The sequence below is a fragment of the Simochromis diagramma genome, unplaced genomic scaffold (genome assembly GCF_900408965.1).
Source record: "Simochromis diagramma unplaced genomic scaffold, fSimDia1.1 OVJJ01000514.1, whole genome shotgun sequence".
Lineage (NCBI taxonomy): Eukaryota > Metazoa > Chordata > Actinopteri > Cichliformes > Cichlidae > Simochromis > Simochromis diagramma.
In genome coordinates, this window is record NW_024387346.1 from 2,401,292 (window position 1) to 2,421,876 (window position 20,585).

The 20,585-nt window shown below is 41.6% G+C and overlaps 1 protein-coding gene across 2 annotated transcripts in view; it reads right to left on the reverse strand.

Moving 5' to 3' along the window:
- Positions 1-16,987, reverse strand: part of satb2 (SATB homeobox 2) — a 52,550-nt gene extending 35,563 nt beyond the window's left edge. For both annotated transcript variants that reach the window (XM_040006769.1, XM_040006768.1), the window contains exons 1-3: positions 16,332-16,987; positions 4,496-4,711; positions 104-289 (exon numbers count right to left, since the gene is read on the reverse strand). In XM_040006769.1, the coding sequence (XP_039862703.1) occupies positions 104-289; positions 4,496-4,667 (358 nt within the window). In that variant the 5' untranslated portion in view covers positions 4,668-4,711; positions 16,332-16,987. The remainder of the gene's footprint in view (positions 1-103; positions 290-4,495; positions 4,712-16,331) is intronic.
- Positions 16,988-20,585: the final 3,598 nt, after the last annotated feature.

Consider the following 20,585-nt stretch of genomic DNA (forward strand, 5'->3'; position numbering starts at 1 on the left):
CACCGTTCACTTTCAAGAATTTGTCTCAGTGTAAGAACGTGTGTCTTTTAAAACATGGAGAGAATAGGCGCATTACAGATGTAACAGCATGTCTTTGACTGACCGTGGGCTTGTGCTGCAGAGCTGTGGGAGTACCCGAGGGCCAGCAGAGCTGTCTCCACCAGCTGAGAGAAGAGTATATCCTTCCTGACCAGGACAAACTCTGCGTGCTCCTCTCGTCCCTCGCATCCGTCTGTCTGGATCCCTCCATCTGACTGCTCCACCACACAGAAGACTGGAATCATCAGACCTGTTGTGGAGGACAATAAAAAGAAGAAGGAGAAAAGCAACAGGAAGATTTTTTTAATGCCTGGCTTTAATTGTCTGCGATCACATGGCATTTCATCCCTCATAGATAGAAAACATGTGGATTATATTCACTGCGGGTTAAGCTTGTAATCAATTCATCCTTTTTCTTTCACACTGTTGAGTATTGCAACACCTGAAACTCTCAATATGCGGCAACCAGCTAGGAATGGAAAATGATCTGCAATCTTACATAGACTCTAACAGTGTTGTTCCCTGCACGCTGCACGTTCACAGGCATTTCATCTAACGGACTATTAGATAAGTAGTCATAATAATGGTTCCCATAGCACGTATGCAAAACCAATATACAAAAGACTTAAGGGTGAAAGCAGCAGCTGCTTATCTTAGTTTATTAATAACATAAAAATAAAAATGTGACAACAGTGTCGCAACCAGAAAAAGTGGAAGAGCTGTGGCAAAAGATGATTAATATATGGTAAAAGAGAGGTGTAGGGTCACAGCTTCTTGAATTTACATGATAAGTCTTTCTCGAGTATGCAAATTTAAACCAGGTGAAAAACTCAAACCAGATTCTCTGGAAAATTCTACCACACACACACACACACACACACACACACACACACACACACACACACACACACACACACACACACACACACACATTCCAAAGGCCATCACATCTATTTCCTGTACACTTATCATGCCCTTCACTAACAGTGTGGAAGCTTATCTTGTCTTATGAGAACTTTCTCTCTGCGCTCATCAAGTGAAGAAGTTCTTGTCCCTCATTAATACCACACACGCATACACAGACGCGCATGCATGCATTCATGAAAGCAAAATCCTTGACTTGGTTTTAATGCCATCAGCAGCAATGCTTTGAACCACATCGCTGCAATACATGTGCAAGTTTAAAGTTTTTATCACATCATATATACACATATATAGATAGATAGAGACAGTGACAGACTAACAGCATCTGCATGCTTTTCATCTGTCACATTCTCTTCAGAACTGAGCTGGGGTTGTCTGTTGTCTAAAACCAACAATTCAACACTCACACCTACTTCACTGAGCAGCAGTTCATGCATGTGAAAGAGCTGAAGTTCAGTAGGCAAGATTTGGATTTTTCTCACTAAAGAAAAAGATCTGCTGAAGGAGAACTTGTTAGTTTTCTTCTGTAATACTGCCATGTTTCGATTTTAGTAGGTTAAAGGGGCTCTAAGGTGAGAAATGTTGTAATCTGAACTGGATTGCATTAAACCAAATGGATTTCATTTTTAAATAGCTTGGAGAAAAGGCTTAAAGACAGAAAAATATAAGCCTTACAGGTCTGAGTGACTTATGACAACATCTGCAGCTTCTGACGACAACAGCTGATGTCTCTCTTACTCCACAGCTAATTGGTGGATGCCTTTTATTTTAAAATCCTGTAGTTCTCTTTTATTTTGTTTCCTCTCAAACTTTTTGTCTGACGCCCCTGTAACACTGTCATCCAGGTCTTGATTATTCATGTGCTTCTTCCTCTTTCTTCATTATCTGCTTAAGGTAAGAATCCAATCCCAAAATTTCTTCCTCTCGGCTCTTTAGTGGAATATCAATCCGTCCTCTCCAATATCCGCCTTTTTCCTAAAAGGCTTTTGGTTTTGGGCCACCTGTCGACCCGCAATTAATTAAAGCCCTCTGAAGAAATGACGGACTGTGGCATTAGGCAGCGTCCCAGCACTAATAATGCTCAGCATGGCGTGTGTTTTACTGCATGAATACCACACAATAACACACACAGACACACGGAGGCATGCTTGTCTCCTTTTCCCGGCACACACACACATCCATACAAACACTTTAGGGTGCATGCAGCATTAGCTCCCCCTGCACCCCGATCCATCCCACCCGTTGTTTTAATCAGTCAATTCCTATATTTCTATTTCCTCCTCATTAATCACTCTGCTCCCAGTCCTCCAGGCTCTCGTGGAGTGAATTACACACTGGAGCACCATGCCAATTCAAGTAAGTGAATTTCCCCCAACAGGGAAATATAACTGTCAACACAGAGCAGCTCCCTCCGACCAGCACTCCTCTCTCCCTCTCTCTCTGCCTCTATCTCGCTCTTTCCTCCGTCTCCACCTCAATCTGTCTTCTCTCATATGCAGTGTCCTGTGATTTGCCCGCCGACTGTATGATCTGGTTTGGACGATGTGATGTAGCCTCAAACCTCTAATCCCTCTAATATGTATAGGGATGAGTGAACAGGGATATTAAAATAAGATATGTGTATGCAAGCAGTGGAAGGGAGTGTGTGTATCTTGGCAGCTTTTCTTTGTTGTGAGTGTCGCAGCCTGGAAGTTGGTGGACATATGGTGTTTGTGTGTGTGTGGCCCCCTCCTCATGGCAGCAGTGGTTTGGAGGAGACACGTTGAGTTTCCTGTCTTTGAAAACAACCCATCATTACTGCAGTCCAACCAACCATCCATCCGTTCAGCTCAGGAAAGCCCGCCCCCTGTCTCCTTCCTTTTTTACACTTTATCATCCATTCTTGCTTCAACACTTTCTTTCTTCTTCTCTTCTTACTGTGGTCAAACCTGAGCTTCTTGTTGATTTGTTAGCTGCTCTTCCAAAAACCTCACACAGATTCATCGCTACAAACTCGCAGTTTGTAGCCAAGCACTGCTCAAAGCCACAGATATTTATGCTGGATCCTAGAGTTTTGCAGAAATATGCAGCATGACTTTTGATGCAAATTTGCATAAAGTCTAGCAAATTTTCACTTTTGCATTCTACATTACTAATTGCTCATTATTTATTTATATAAATAAAATAGAATTACACTTGAATTATATTATACACGGCAGAAAATAAGTAAAAGCAAATAAGGTCCACTATGTAGACCCTAAAATTAAACAGCGTTTCCATCTTTCCCTTTAGTGGTACTCAAAAAGTAATTCTCACAATTCTCATAACATGTATCATTTAAACATTAATACGGAGACTCTAAAAAAAGAAAATAATTCTCGGACCTGAATTTTCCCAGAGCGAGTAAGAGGGTACACATCGTGACCTAAATAACTAACGGTGTGGGGCGTCCCAAAGATGCAAAGATCAGGCTGATTGTTCTGAATGTTTTGTCTAAACTAAGCTCTGTAGTCCACGAGGAGCTGCTCTTTCACTTACTTATCTCTATGCTCCAGAGCAGCTTTGCAATCTGACAATTTTACAATTTCATTCAAGTACACCACCAAATCTCATCCAGCCTGTTTTCAACTAAATACCTTCATTTGATATCAAAGTGCACACTTCAAATAATATCTTGGTCATTAGCATTTTCAGTTAACATAAAACGAGTAATGAATAAAAGGAGTAAATTGAAATTCATAATGTGCAAATGTTTTAAAATCTCAACCAGACAAAGTGTGTAAAAATGAGTTTAAGAGATTAAAAAAACTGCAAACACGCGGCAACATGAAACCCCAAAACACAGACGGGGAACTGCATCCCCTCGTGCAGCTGCACATTAACAAGAACCAACTTTGACAATGAATGCAGGGATCAATAAGCCACGGTGACTTGTATAAATCTTGTTTATATGGAGCAATCTCCTTTATTTGGTAAGCCTGTGTTATACAGTTCCCCCCAGACTTATACATTAACTGGACAGAAGCAGCTTGAGCATCTCCCCTCAGCACCGCCACATTACTACATGGCACACTGTGCCAAACTCCACTCATGGGCGGGATGTGGTTCACTGTAAAGCCAAAAGCTGCTTTTGGGGTTTGATTAACGTAAGCGCTTTAAAACCTCTGACACCGTGATCACACAGCTTTCTCTGATATATATTTTTTTATAATCGAATGATCCACAAACTCAGGGATTTATGGATTTTAAATAATTGCAGTAATCAATAGCTTGATGATCATTTGTTTTCATTAAATAAAAGATGACAGCGTTTAACTTTGACAGTTTAATACAAGCTAATTAATGTATTTCTATGACTTCTATTTCTATATTTTGAAAAAGGAAAAGCCAATTTTGGGGGTAACGTGCTAATAATTTATGCATCAGTACGAGTTACTTTCTTTGTTGCCTGATTGCCAAGACTCTAGAAGTAGTGTTTGTTTTTTGAAAAATCTATCTTCTGATAGAAATTTGCTTTCTTTTATTCATGCCTCGTGATCAATATGAGCCTTACCTCCGAGGGGTCTCAGTGGGGCTCCGTTGTGGCGTATTCGTGGCCCAGTGGGACTCCCGTTGAGCTCCAACCGGCCTTTCTTCCCCGGTGGCGGGAGGCCGCTGAGATCCGGGCTGCCCCCCCTCTGCTCGGGACTGTCCTGGGTGATGGGACTCTCCCCTCCTCGCTCCATCCTCCTCCAGGCTCCCAGAGGATCTCCAGCCAGAGAGAATGAGTCTGCAAAAAAAAAAAGGTTTTACAGTATGATTAGCAGAATTTCAAAAATAAGACATTGATATCTGTATTTTTCAGACGGGCAAAACGAGGAATTTGTTCTCCTGCAAGTTTGTGTATATACAAGTCAAAACCTGATGTATCATGTTTCTTTGTGCCATAGAAATCCACTTTCCTGCTGCTGTAAACACACACTGCTACACTAAATCTATATTGATTTGTGGCTAACAAATGCACAATTTAGTGCTGTGTGAGTGTTAAATATTTGTCAACCATTTTCAAAGATTTATATCTTCAGTAATTAAAGGGCTTGGGACTGAGCGCTTCGGGCAGGAAAACAAAGAAGTCAGGAAGCTCTAAGAGGCAGTTCACAGCACCTATTTATGTTGAATGTTATCTCAGGCTGTTGGGTGGCCTCCTGTGATGCACACAGCACCTCCTCTCCACCACCCGTTTGAACTCTTCATGGATTTTTATGCCACAACGTTATCTTTTGCTTACTATCTATCTCATAGATCCTTTTTTTTTATCCCGTTTGTTGTCATAGTTTCCCCGTGCTCCTCTTTCCCCTCACCCCTCACCTGATGGGGTGGCTGCCCCTCCCTGAACTTGGTTCTGCCGGAGGTCGGTTGCTCTTAAAGGAGAATCCTCCCCTGTAGCCTTTAGCTTACAGTATAAAGCTTTTATCAGCATAAATAAAACTCTAGCCTAGCAAAGAGAACAGATGTCATTTTAAAGGTAAACTGTAAACTTTTTGTGTTACAAAATGAACTAATTAAATTTCCCATTCCATGTTGCAGTAAATAATGTAATAAATATATTCATAAATTATACTTAAAAGCAAACAAATAAACAAAGGAAAAGAGAGATGGGCAGATTGTATATTTGGGAGCTTCACACTACCCGTGCTATCACATGGTCAGTACCTCATAACATTGCTACCTTTAACATGTAGGCCTCCATGTGCTGATATACTGATGAGAGCGTGAGCCTCGTGGGCTTCCATCCCCTGATGAGCGCGTGTCAGCCAAAAGTCTAATATAGGATAATGCCATTAGCTCTGCTTCCAAGCCTGACAGGGGACACATGCCAAAGTATCAAAGAGCAGCCAGCTCACTCAGGCCAAATGGACTGCTTTTATTTACATAAGAGCCCTGGACAATATCAGCCGGCATGTGTGACCCTCAGTGAACACAGAGATTAGAAACTGTCAGTAGAAAAAGGCAAACGTGAGGCTTTTTTTTAATTTACTGCACTATTTTCCATACTGTAACTATACTGTGGGCAGATTTGCGAGCCCAACAGAAACACAGGGTCTTTGGTTTTTGGACACTGGACAGAAATTCACCAGAACAAATGAGGGAGAATCCATGGTTATTGTTTGAATTTCTTAATATTTCTGCAGGCTTTACTGGCGCTGTTTTTATTGTGGTGGTGTCACTCACTCTTCTTCCTCCTCTTTCGTTCCGCCTCGTCTTTTCTCTACCTTCACTACCAAGCTTTCCTTCTTACACAACAACAGCTGAAAAGAAAACAAGCAACCACCACAAGAAGAAGAAAAAAAAGTAAACATACTGACAATCTGAGACGTTTTAAGAGCCTGGGCTAAATTTCAAAATGAATAATAAATTAAAAACATTAGCTTTGGAGTGATTAAAAAGTGTGGGTGGGAGGCACAGAGGCCAAAAATGTAAGCGGCAGAGTTTAATAAAAGTGGCTTAAAGGACAACAAAAAAAAAGAAAGAGAAAGACAAGTTCAGAGAGTTACACAGAGTGGAAAGCAGTGGGTTTAAATACGAGTACAATGGTAGCTGTAATTCTCAGTGTGAGGCTTCCTGAGAAAAACAAGAGGCTTTGCATATAAATCTAACCACTACCAGCGATGAAAAGCAACTGAATATAACACAAGACTGAGATCAATTCAGTGGCTGCTGGCAGCTGCAGATGATAAGTGTTACTGTACTTATCAAAATCATTAATGATGCAATTTTTTCCATTCACCCGTTTGATCGGTTTGCACCTACACGTCCTGAGTGGAAGTGCCGTCTGAATGGCAGGGGTTTGGTTTGATTCAAGTCACGTGCATCCGATGGGATTTTCATACTGTTTACTCCACCTTGCAGACCTCCAACAGCACAAGTAATTTGTCACATTTAGCACATTTATCTCTCCTATTTGGTCACAAAGTGCAACAAATAATGAAGTCAACTGTTTTATCTATTTATTTAGTTGCTGCAGTATCTGTGTCACTGATCATAGGTTAGGTTATAGGCAAATATTTTATCCTGAGTGGAAATGTATTTTGAATGGTGGGGGTCAAGAGTTTAGGGCAGGGGTGCCCAGTCCCGGTCCTCGAGAGCTACCGTCCTGCAGCTTTTAGATGCATCCTTGTTCCCACACACCCGAATCAAATGAATGGCTTGTTATCAGGCCTTTGCCAAACATGATGGCATGCTGAAGAGGTAATCAAACCATTTGATTCAGCTGTGTTGGAGTAGGGATGCATCTAAAAGCTGCAGGATAGTAGCTCTCGAGGACTGGGATTGAGCAGCCCTGGTTTAGGGTTTGGGATTCTGTGATTGTTGATATTCTGAGAGACAAGCAACATTTCAGAAAGTAGAAAATGTGAAAACGTTACCTTTTAATCCAACTCTCATACATTAATTATCACATTAAGCTTGGCTTTAGTTAGAAAAGTATGTAGAAATTCTAGCCATAGGAGTGCACACCCACACCTTATAAGGATCGTGGGTGCTGGTCCTAACCGTGACCCAGAGGCTATCTATCACAATATGTCATTTCATTTTTTGGCTTTTTTTTCTCATTCATTCATTTATGAGGTGTGATTGTGCGTCTGACTTATTGTTTTGGAGCTAGGGCTTGTTGGTGTTTTTGTCTTTGACGTCAGAGGGTTCGAAGGATGAAACTATTTCATTTCACTTGTTCTGCCTCTCATTTACAAATAATCCTCCAAAGAGTCTGATTTCATCACCAACAGGTCCCATCCTGCTTAAGCTCCCCACACTGCTACTAGTGATCTCTATCGAGACCTGCACATGCCGACATCTCACCATCTCACCTAAGACTTACATGCAAGAACACACAATCTATGACCAGTTTCTTAATCTCTAAATACATTCTGCCTCAATTACACTTCATTTGATGCAGGAGATAATGTTACTAAGCCATGCATTTTTTTCTTTCTTGTTAACCTTACTCACTCACTTGGTGGCGTGCCTGAGATAAGACACCCCCGTTAGGACGACAGCAGAATGTCTTTTAGGAATATAGCATTACACTGAGTTGTATTTCTGAGAGAGTTCAACTTTTCCACAACTCTGTTAGCCAAAAAATAACTAAATATTAGTCTTACTAACAGAGTGTAATGACTACAAGTCATTTAAATGATACATTTAGGGTCTGAGTCAATGTTATTGAAGACCAGAAACAAACTTTTCTCTCAATTCTTTAATCCAACTTTTTTTTTTTGCACCGAATACTCAGTTTTGCCTTCTACCAAAATACAGATTTAGGGTGGGGTTGGTGGAGTTGTCTTCCATCAACTCAGCGCTAAGTAGTTTTGAAAGGCTTGATATAGTGTTTCAGCAATTCAGCCCTTCAAGCCCTCCTTTGTCATCATTTCATAATGCACTGAGTGTTTTAAACAGATGACAGATACATGCCAGTTTAGCCCTCACACTTATGCTCTGGTCCCAGATCCAGATGTTTCTGTAATAAGTGTGTCGTGTGGTTCGACATTGTCCTGCTGAGATAAGCAAGACCAGGAGTTTCAATCTTATGAGATCTAAGTCATCGAGGGGCTCTAACCCTTTTGCCCTTTTGCATTCTGCAGAAGAGTTTTTGGAAAAGTGTGAATAGATTTTGATATGTCTCAGTTAGACTGATCACTTTCTTTGTTGCGTGCTTGCCAAAACCCAAGATAAGAAAAAAATCAATATTCTCGTCGCAACAGTTTGAGGGTTAAATGCAGAACTGTTACACAATGACAGTGACACTGTAAGCACCTTTTAAAACAAAATATATAAATTTATATATATATACATATATACATATATATATATATATATGTATATATGTTTGTATGCTCCTATATTATAGTAGCTGCTATGAGTTTGAATAATTCGGTTTATTCATTTCTTTTAGGATAAAAAAAATCTAACTTGCAAATTTATGACAGCTGCAGCTCATATCAGCAGTAAAGCTTTGTGCAGGGTAATCTACTTTATAATATATGTAGAGCAAATGTGCAATTATATTTAGGTATTTAGATTTTAATTGAGGCATCGTGCAGAAAGACTGCAGATGATATGCTGGGTGTATCCTAGGTAAAGCTCCACTGTGTGAAAACACTCCATACTTGCTTAATTTAATAGTATTTCAATCTAAATGTACTCAAAGCACCAAACTGGAGCAGACAGCGATGTTCATCATTAACACACTGTTCCCTCAGTTTTTATTTCAGCTGTCTTCCTTATAAAAACCCTAAAACTGTGTCAAGTGGTGAAAATAACTTGGGTGTGTGCGTGTGTGTGTGTGTGTGTGTGTGTGTGTGTGTGTGTGTGTGTGTGTGTGTGTGTGTGTGTGTGTGTGTGTGTTTGTGTCACTGTATCACGTAAACATCCTGCAACAGACTGATAAATGCTAATCTATTTTATGCAATTATTACAGGCTGGTTTCACAATAGCCTTTTATTCTGAAGAATGTCTTTAAGTGAGTGTCTTTACAATGCATCACATGTTAATGGCTTAGACTGTCATTAAAATCATGGATTTAGCCTTCAGAAAGTCAGATCGTTATCATCCGCATCCTAAATTCATCTGCGGTGCATTGTGTGATAAGGTGTGTGATAGTTAAAGCAGTTAATAAAGAGGCGATAAGATGGGCTGTTACATCTTTCTGCTATGGAGACAAGGATCAAATGTAATGTCTTTTTGATAAGGAGAGGGTCATGACACATTTACCAATTTACTGCTTCTCTGGCCAACTTTCAGAGCTCTTGGAAAACTGTAAAATGACTTGTTTTTATAACAGCTGATTTTATTTTAGCAGACGTAAGTATTTCTCCTTCTTTTTTTAATCTCACCCTTTAATGCGTGCTCTGAGAGTGTCAGAAAGAGTTCTGTTTGTCCCGCGTAATCTTTGATAGTGGGACAACCTCATGTTTTGATGATAAGCCACTATCAAATTCCACATTATTACTCTGTTCTAGACATAACAAATACATACTGGAGGCCAAGGACGAGATTGCAGAGCAAAAATGAGGACACACCCAGAGAAATAGAAGAGTAGGACACGACAACAAACACACCTATAAACAATGTGTCCAGCTCAAAGACGTAAACACACACAAACAGAGGCTAACGTGTAATTCAAAGCCAGCCTAAACTCTGCAAATCAAGACAGATGACAAACACTGACTGGTAGTCCCGTCCATGCGAAACACACACCGAAGGGTGGCTGGGGTAAGCCGGGAGCCTCCGGTCACCGTTTAATTCTACTTTTTAAAGATGATCGCTGCATCATGTGGGTTTTTATTTTTGTCTCACCTGGATTGTAAGGTTTGTTTAAAAGTGTGGACGCGTGCGCAAAATGTCAGGGGCAGAGCAACGAATGTTTAGAAGATGGACCAAAAGAAGGAACCTCCTGCCTCCCACCTTCACACACACACACACACACACACACACAGAGTTAATCCCATTGTGATAAGTGTTACAGGAAACAGGGCAGTAAACACCACAGCCCCAGCACTCACTCACTCACTCACTCACACACACACACACACACGCACACGTTGAGATTTTAAACAAAGGCAAAAAGTTGTTAAAAAGTTACAGAGTGAGCCAAGCAGCGTGATAAGCTGCTCAGTCCTCCGTACGCGTATGAAAGCATTAGCAGAAAATCCTCCTGACCTCTAAGACTGCGGTCGTAGAGACGCTTATAGAAGAGAAGCCAAACTTACACAGACTTGCGAGTCTCTCCTGTAACTGCCTGTCCGATATCTCTCTTTACCGTTATGATATGTGTCTGCTAATGAAGGTTTCTGCCTTCAACATGCAAAACCAGCCAGAGAGAGAGAGAGAGCAAGAGGGAGGAAGAGAAAAAGTGACCTATGAGGGCATTATTAGCAATGATAACAGGGGAGAAAGAGAGAGGCGTCACCTATAGGGAAATATCCACAGATACGGCTGTTCTTCCCGTTTGACATCCAGTTTTATAGCAGGGCTATCAAGCTATTGGTTAATGCTTGGCTCTGCAGCACAGATAAAAGAAGGCAGGCAAGCAGGCAGGAGGAGGAGGAGGAGGAGGGGGCAAAATTAAAAGCCCTGTCGTCAAAGATGTTCAGAATGTACACACACGTATACGCAGGGAGGCATGAACACGGCATGCGACGCAAAGACTGCCTGAACATTACCCACAGAGAGAAGCGAGCCACTCCCCCCAAAAAGCCAGCTTGGTTCGGTTCAAGTGGATTGATGTGGATCTGATCCTGTGGATCCACCGACTCGGATTTTAAACATCTGAACTGTTTGACTTCATGGTGTTACTTTTGCCCTGTCTCCCTCGCCCCCAGCCTGTCTCGGCAGATGGCCGCCCCTCCCTGAGTCTGGTTTTCTTTCTAATGTTGTAGGGTCTTTACCTTACAATAGAAAGTGCCTTGAAGTGACATATTGTAGTCAAAGTTGTGTTTCCTTAAAGAACTTCTGAGATTCTGATTTGGGTAAAGTAACATTGTTCCAACACAGAGGTACACCGGCCGAGGTTGCTGCCAATGTGACAACTAATCTATGACGACCTTACCCTAACCCTAATCCGAGGCCCTCAGAGTGTCTTTTATGTTTTAAATTGTTAGAGAAAAAGTTTTCCCTTTTTCCAAAATATAGGGTTACTTATCTTTCTGATACTCTCGAGTCCTTAGTCACACTTTGAGGCAACTGTTGTTGTGGATTGTTGCTATAAAAAATAAAACTGAGCTGAATTAGTTCACGCCTTTAAAAAAAAAATGAAACAAATCAATGACTAGAATTGTTGCCAATTTATTCAAAGTATTTATTTATTTATCGTTGATCAATGAACAGATCATTTTAGCTCAAGTTATCAGCTTAAATTCTGGATGTCTGTGGAATTAATGAAACTACAGGGATGCAGTGAATCTGGGATTGTAACCCGGCACTGACACTAAATAGAACACATCTTTCACGTCATTTCTTCCCCCTCTTTGTTCGAAGGAAATTGAAAAATCTTTCACTTATAAAAGTAACCAAACTGTATTAAAGTCTTCTGGCTCTTTGTTACACAGTTTTAAAAATAATTTAGTGAGCTCAAAATTTATGCAACACAGCAGATAAATATCAGCCAGTGATGGTGGGAAATGTCGATGTCAATATCAATCAGTGAGACCAGTATCCCAGCTGAAACTACCGACAGACAGGGCTGCAGAAATGTATTCAGATCCATGTGGCCAGATATTTATTTATTAATCAATCTGGTTCCTGGATGTCTTCAGAAATAATTAAATTAGAGCTAGACCTATTGTGAAGCATGGATTATAAATACCCATAGAGACTTTTTATTTACCTATTACTTATTTTTTGTGGTTTGTTATTTTCTACTTTGCTCCCTGGAGACAAAAGAAAATGTTCATGTTGAAAAAGTAACAGAATTTTTTTGTAGATTTTCAGCTCTTTATTAAAGAGTTTTGGATTATTTAGCCAAAATAAAAGTTGATGTAACACAACAGCTAAATATCGACTACAGATATCAGTAAATATTATCTTATTTATCAGTAAACATGGCTAGTGTTTTCTTCACTGATGTATCAGTGCATCCCTAAATGACGGCACCGGCATTAGGAAGTCAATCTGTTAATTTTGCATCACTTTTACTGAAACGAATAATTAATACGTGAGACAATGCAAAGGAATAAAAAATACACTGAGGGGGAAGTTAAAAAAGTGTCACTTTCTAAATGTGTTTTTGAAAGTCTGAAAGCAACATGAGGAACTACATGAACATTTTTATGTGGCTGATTATGAGGAATGATTGCTGTTCGGGAAGGTTACATTAGTGCGGAATTTGCTGTTTATGGCCATCAGATGTGTTACTGTGATGTGGAGAGCATTGGTGTGAAGGGGGGAGGCGGGCGGGCGGGACGGACCTTTAAGAGAAACACAACTATTCTGAAGCTCTGAGGTGGTTCCACGCACTCAAACACACGCAAACTCACATCCGCGCAGACGGAGTGAGGAAAGCAAGCAGGGTGAGGGGGCGAGACGATGGCCCTTCTGGCAAACATTTTTGGCTCTCTCGTAAACATCTCATTCGATAACGCGAGGATGAAGAGCGAGCATTTACTGCCTCGCCCTTCCATTTGGGAGGATGCGCACGCTCTTCCGCGTAAAGACAGACGCGGAGCCACACAAACCACAGCCAGCGTGCTACACAGACTCTGCTTTAACACATCCAGGGACCACACACTGACTCAGAGCACAGCCACTCACAGCGGGGACGAATGCGGTGCACGAGGCGCAAACACATGCGCATGCTCATCCAAAACGACGATGCTGGACACAACCAGGTTCTTGTAACAGTGAGGAGGTGTAGATTCAAACTGCACTACATCATAAAAAAAGTTACTGTTACTTTGCCGAGAGAGAGAGAAGTAGCTGGAGGGAAATGGTAAAATTTTACTGTGACATCCACACACACACTGATGCCAAACCATTCACCACAGCTCACGCAGGCCTCACCAGAATGAGAATAACTGTAGTTATTACTTTAGGGGGTGGGGGGTTCCTCAGGCTTTAAGAGCTTCATTTATGATCACCAGGTCAGTGAGACCATTATGAAACAGGCTGAATGGGAGATATAACAGTGTATATGTGAGCGCACAGAGCAGCAGTGACGCCCATAGCATCATCATCAGCGCCCACACACATTTTCTAATCTAATCTACGGTTCAATAGCACACCTATAATATATGTGAACAGATAGTCGGGTTCATGGAGAAAGAGAGTCCCTGAAATATTTCCAGTGGACCATTTAAGGGTAGATGAAACCTCAGTTTCTTATAGCTGGATAACTCCTGAAAGCCCAAAGTATATCCCGATATTAAAGTTAAGAGAAATAAAGACTTCTCAATAAATGAAAGGATGGCTATTTTTAGGTGTTCAGGCCAAGCTTTAAAAAGCATCACCATCAGGTTTTTATTTTTATTTTTTAAATATACACAAACAGAGTTAGAGTTCCACACTATCTCCTCCTCTCTCTTCAACTTTTTGAACCTGTGAGTAAACTCTGAGCAGACAGGCAGCCCCAGAAAGCGGCCATCACTGCAGCCGAAACGAATTCATTTTTCCTCGCGGTTGGCTAAAATATATAAATAAATATATAAAATCCTGCATCCCCCCCCCCTTCCCCCTTTCACGTACACATATTTTAAAGGAGCTCTGCTGTCTTGAGAGAATGACAAAAGGTGGACACTGAGGTGCAGCTTGCGCGCACCTTGCTGTCGGCAGTTTTCGTTATTTCATAATTAGAAACTGCAACTCATAAAATGTAAATATTCTAAATATTAATATTAATATTAGCTATCTTGACCAACCAAAACAACAAAATAAGAAAACGTGTGTGTGTGTGTGTGTGTGTGTGTGTGTGTGTGTGTGTGTGTGTGTGTGTGTGTGTGTGTGTGTGTGTGTGTGTGTGTACATATATATATTAAAAAAGAAAACCTGACGTGTGTGCGAAGGGAAGCTGGCACTTCACGCGAGTCAAACTCCATGAGAAAAACACTCTAAACACGAGCGCTGCTTTGGATTCTTGGTGGTTTGGAGACGAAGAAGGAACTGAGTCAGCCTGCAGTTTCTTAAAGGTCAGAGAGGACGGACAGACTCCAGCATGAGGAACCTCGGCTTTTACGCACAGAGCCGAAATAAAAGGAATCACTTTAAAAATCAAGCGAGGGGAAAGGGGGACAGAGCACTGCCTTTCTTTTAGATATGAACTTTGATTTATTAACAACACATACACAACACTATTAACTGTGACGTGGAAACAGAAGAAGTGTGGGTTTCTCTTGGGGGGGAAAAGCTTTTTAAAAAGCGTTTGTGTTTAGCAGGACAAACTATTGCTCCTGACATGACGGTCTGCAGAGGGACTGTTTCTCATTTGGAGCCAAACGCATTTGGCTCTGGTTTCTTCTGATTACGCGCAGCAGACATGGAGGCCTTTTACTCCCAAACCTCTTCCTATATCTGAATACTTGAATCTGAATCCCCCCAAATATTTTACAGACCTCTAAAGCAGCAGGTAACTTTTAGATTCTGAGTGTGCGATGTGTCGCAGAGGTTAGAAGGCCCCTGTAGCAGCAGGAAACACTTGGACGCTGTCGTACACCTCTCTGCTCCCCTCGCTATGTTTTATTCATCACTCGTCCCGTTTTCTGGTGAATATGTGTCTCTCTGCAAACGAAACAGTGTAAAACTAACGAGGGGTGGTGGTGGTGGTAAGGGGTTATTTAAGCTCAGCACGTGTTAATTTGTAACACCTCTCAAAGTAATTCGTCATGAATTATATTTTTTAGAGGTTAAAAAGTTACAAAGTGAAGAAATCCTGTGACGCATTCTATTTTCCTTCTCTCTAGTTTACTGAAAATATAACTTCATTTTTTGTCTGTGTATTTTAAACCTGAGCACACTTAAACACACACACACACACACACACACACACACACACACACACACACACACAGGGGTGAGTTATCCTGATCCTTTACGATAAAAATAAAATTAAACATTGCGTTATTTTCACGCTGTTTGTGTTTTTATCAAAGCGCCAATTAATTAATTAATAAAGGGAAGATGTAAACTAAAGGCAAACATTTTTTTTTAAATATCTAAATATATTTGAAGAATAGCTCGTTCAAAAATGAAAATATAAAATAATAGTATGTAATTTTATAGACATATGTAATATTTCTCTATGGATAATATTTCAAACACTTCTTATGAAAGTGACCTCCCGTCAAACACGAAGACTAATTAGGAGAAATAACCCGTATGTAATTAGAAAGCAGAGCGTTTTTCTACATTAAGGAAATTATAGGAAGACGTGAGCTGTAATTTTCGACACTTTTTGAGGCAGAAATATGATTTTCACTCTCTAATTTTATTTACTTATTATACTTACTTCTACTTAATTATTACTATAAATACTGTTAAAGATAACGTAATGCCAATAGCCTTGAGTATGCAATAATTAGTACATTATTAGTCCTTAAATGGAATGATTACAAGTACAACTTTTACTAATAATCATAGCTATTTTTTTTTATTATTATTGTTGTTGTTGTTGTTGTTGATGTTATTATGAATCACTCACTTTTCGCAAGGAAGCATAAAATCAAAGTCCCTGGAGTTTCCTGTCGGCTGGTTGGATTGTGTAGCATTTGTTTGGACTTTGCAGAGAAATCTCTACATGATCTTACAGTCTTCAGTACAGACTTGCTGCTGACAGTCCGTGTGTGTGTGTGTGTGTGTGTGTGTGTGTGTGTGTGTGTGTGTGTGTGTGTGTGTGTGTGTGTGTGTGTGTGTGTGTGTGTACTCACTGTTTACGACGTGTCTGTAGCGCTGCTGCCCGCTGAGGAGGCTCTGTCCATTGATCAGGAGTATTGAATCCAGGGCTGGGCTTTGATTCGACTCCTGGGTCACGCGGGTCCTGTGCTGCTGGGTCTGGAGTCGAGACCGCGCAGGAGATCCACAGAGAAGAAAAGTTGATTTATTGGTAGTGAAGGCTGAAGGGTTTGAGTGTGTGTGTGTGTGTGTGTGTGGATAGCGCCCAAAGCAGCGGAGCGAGCGGAGATGAGAAGGAAAGAAAAGGGAGAGTTTGTGGACAGCAGCGCACACACGTAAATGTGTTCGGCTCTTTTTGTAAATCTTCGTCCCCTCTTTAAAGCGTCTGCCCGCCTTTTAGCTCAAAAGGCGTCTCTGTGGCACAAGTGTGCTCTCCTCTAAACTCATGGCTTCATCCTCGGAAGAGAGAGAGAGAAAATGTTCACAAACAGCGCGACGCACCGCGAAAGAAAACGCTATACAGTCCGGGCAAAGAAAAGCAATCTGACCGAAAAGCAAGAAAAGAAAACAACCAGCGAAGTTCGAGTTGCGGTGTCACAGCGGGGTTTAACAACGCAGAGGACCGGTTTCTAATCAGTGTATGTCACTTTCAATCTTTCCTGTGCCAACGGGCGCGCTGACTTGTAAGAGGGAGGAGAGAAGGGAGGAGAGACAAAAGCGGAGGGAAGCGAGGGAGGGTGGAGAGGGGGCGTCAAAAGCGGCTAATCTAACCCATGAACGCGTTTTGTGGGCCGGATCTCTCTCACAGGACATACAGCTCTTCTTCTTCTTCTTCTTCTTCTTCTTCTTCTTCTTCTTCCTTCATATTTGAAGTATTTGGAGATTCAGATGAAGGGAAGGGGGTGGGGTTGTTCGGACTTTATGATCTCTCCTCGCAAAGAGGAGCAGCTGAGTTTTCCTGACTCATATCTCCCTCAGATCTCTGTGCCATAACATGCGCACACCTATCAGAGCGACCTTGACGCGTGCGCTCTGCTGTCACCTTTTCTTCGATTAGAATGATTGTGCCTCACGCAGCAGTAACTTATCGCGCTGCTATCAGCGCCGCAGCTTTCCTCTAATACCCTCAGGCATGTCAGTATCATCCGAGCTGAAGTCCATGTGCTGATACATGTTAATAAGTAGCCTAATAATAAGTCAAGGATGAGCTCTCTCCCTCTCTCTCTGTTCTTATTAGATGGCTCAATAGAACAGCAGTGGGCAGTGCTGTGGGATCCCTGTTAATGATAAACCTGTGACTTGACAGACAGATGCCACTGCGCCCTGTCTAATAGATAAGGGAGCCAGCTAGGGTCAAATGGCCTAAAGGCTTTTTTTTAACCTTTGTTTTGAAAATATCGTTGTCACGAAGTCACGCAAGACAGAAAAAATGTGGAACAAATGTAGGTGAGAATGAGATTTGTTTTTTGTTTGTTTTAGCTGTGCTGAAGTTCTGCGTGAAAACCTTCAAGATTGTATTTCTGATGTTTATATTAATGCTGTTTTTGAACTATTTTAAAGGCACTACTGTTTCTGCTCTCCGCGTCCTATCCGGCCTGCGTGCGCGCACATTTGCATGCAGCCTCACTGTAAACTGCAAACATTTCGAGGCTCTCGCGCACATTGTTGCAAGCCCATTCGAACTGAGAGAAATGAAGCCATCGGTTTACAACATCTGCAACAGGAACGCACTGCTGGCTGCAGCTTTTTCATGGAGCAAGTAACCGTGCGGCACCGGTGAGGAGAAGAAGTGGGTGAGGAGAAGGGGAGGCGGGGTCACGCATTTACTGCTCTCTCTCACTCTCGGCCTATGGGTTCAGTACTGGGGGAGGCAGCGGGGTCCAACAACAACAACACAAAAACAGACATAAAGTGTGCGCAAGCAGTACGCCTGCCTGCTGGGGAAAGGAGACGGCACGGGCCTGCATACTGGAGATCTGTTAGTAACAGGTAAAAAGTGGCGCGTGACCACAGATTTATAGCGAAGATCAATCGTGGAAAAGACACTAAACCCCGCAGGGCTTCATTAAGAGAGAGACGCCGGTTGGTTCTTCCCCACTCTCCATCAAGAGGGCGATTATCTTTAACACTCTCCCAAAAACCATAAAACAACAACAGACACATCTTTTCACTCACCTTTCCTCCGAGACCTCGACGGGAACGTGAAGACACCTGGCAGCACCGCCAGCTCCCGCCGACGCGCAGCGAGAATTAAGCGAGACCAGAGAAGCGAAGCGAGAATTAAGTGGCAGAGAGCCAGTCCGCTTCTCGGCGCTCATTCGTCAATAATATTAAATATGATAATGACGGTGATGTCTGCGCTCTCGATGAGGGGGCGGGGGCGGCGGGAGTAGCCGGCAACAGCGTGGGACTGCAAGAAATGCAGGCCTCTTAGAGGCGATATGACAAAACGTGTGTGCGTAAAAGCGAGAGTGATAAGAGCTTATTGAACATTTCATGAAATGTCAGACGGTTGTTGAAAACGAGCACATTTGTTGGTTTATACTGGCTGTGCTGGATTCTCGCAGAGCTCGTTAGACGTTCAAAACAGGAGCGTTAAAGTCCGTTTAAAGCTTTGTTTCTTACCAGACATGCAGGCTGCTGGAGGCAGAGTGAGCGCGGTTTTGGATAATAACGCGCTCCAAACTTTCCCCTCAATACCAAAAAAACGCATGCGCCCTGAGCTATTATCTTTATTTATGTCAGAATGTTATTTTGAAATTAATTAAAAGTCTTGGATACACGACGAACTTCGTCTGAATTTCTCTTCGTTTTTCGATTTTTATTCCCCTTTGTCAGCTATTTTTTGTTTTTGTTTTTTTAATCGCTGATGTGAGCAGTGTCGTGTTCGCAGTTTTTTTAAAATCCATCCTTTGAACCAGGCTGTTCAAAGGAAAGTTGCATAAAACAAAATATAATGTGTAATCACTGCAGATGTGGAACAAGGATCACCAGAATAGAGTCAGAGTTCTCCGCGTATCTAAATATTTAAAGTACTTCGTTTGGCTCAAGAAAAAAACAAAACAGATATAATGGGTCCTTATTGTGTAGTTAAATTCCGAGTTTTTTTTCCGCAGTTAAACGGGGCCCGAGCGTGTTGTGTTTACCCAAAGAACTGTCCCGTTAATAAGCCGCATCATGTGGCTTTCACCTCCTCATGCGAAGACACCGGGCTGGAGCAGGCGCTCTGAATTATTAAAGGCCGTGGGGACAGAGACTCTCCGCTGCATCACTCACTCAGATTCTTCCCTCTATCTGTTTTCCACTTCTCGGGGAACTGGGAATCTAGGAACGAAGCCAAACAAGCGCAAAAAATAAAAATAAAAAATATGTGGAATAGTATGAAAAATTGATCCCTGAAATATTCCTGATGGAAACGAATTCAAGGGACTGGAGTGAATAATTGATTCCGCAGATCGAAAAGCTCAAGAAGAACGCGAGTGATTAGAGATTAATGTGCTGCAGGTATCATTACTGAGCGAGAGCGCATCTGTCGGGCAGGTAAAGGCCCCGAGGATCCCCCATACCCACCCCAAAATAAATAAATAAATAAATACATGCATTTTCCTTGTTTCACATCTAGGGAGCAGAGCAATTTATAGAAAGTGATCTTGTGATTTTAAACAGAGCAGACCTCCGGCACAAAACTCATTTCAAATTCAAGAAGTCAGCGGAATCATTTGGAGAAGAATGTGTCTGGCTTGGATCAGGCGAAAATGACGCATTAATAAATAAGCGCGGTTTGTTTCAGCCTCGAGTTTACACAGTGGAAGCTTATAGGCGCAGGAGCATGTCCGCTGTGGAGACAGTGGGGTTAGCAAGGGCCTTGCACCAGAGCGTCATTAATCTCACAGTGTCCGGTGCCACCTGATGAGCGCGCACAAAGAGCCGCTGATGGAATGTATCGGCGGACATTTACTCACATTACTGCGGCTTTATACTCCCACTCATCTATATTTGGATTCTAATGTTTTACTGTGTACTTAATATCATTTATTATTTTTATAGCTTTATTCACAGATTATGTTTACACATTTCAAAGTATAAATATGCTAATATGTGTAATACATGTAGAGATGAAGCTGCCAACAACTATATAAAAACTTCTATACATTGATGAATCAATAATCATGATGAAATAATACACATATGATTTAATGAGTACTTCTACTTTAGGTACTTGCAGTATATTTATATATTTGAAGCCTGTAGCGTTCCATTATTATGGAGCTTAAGCAGGATGATGATTT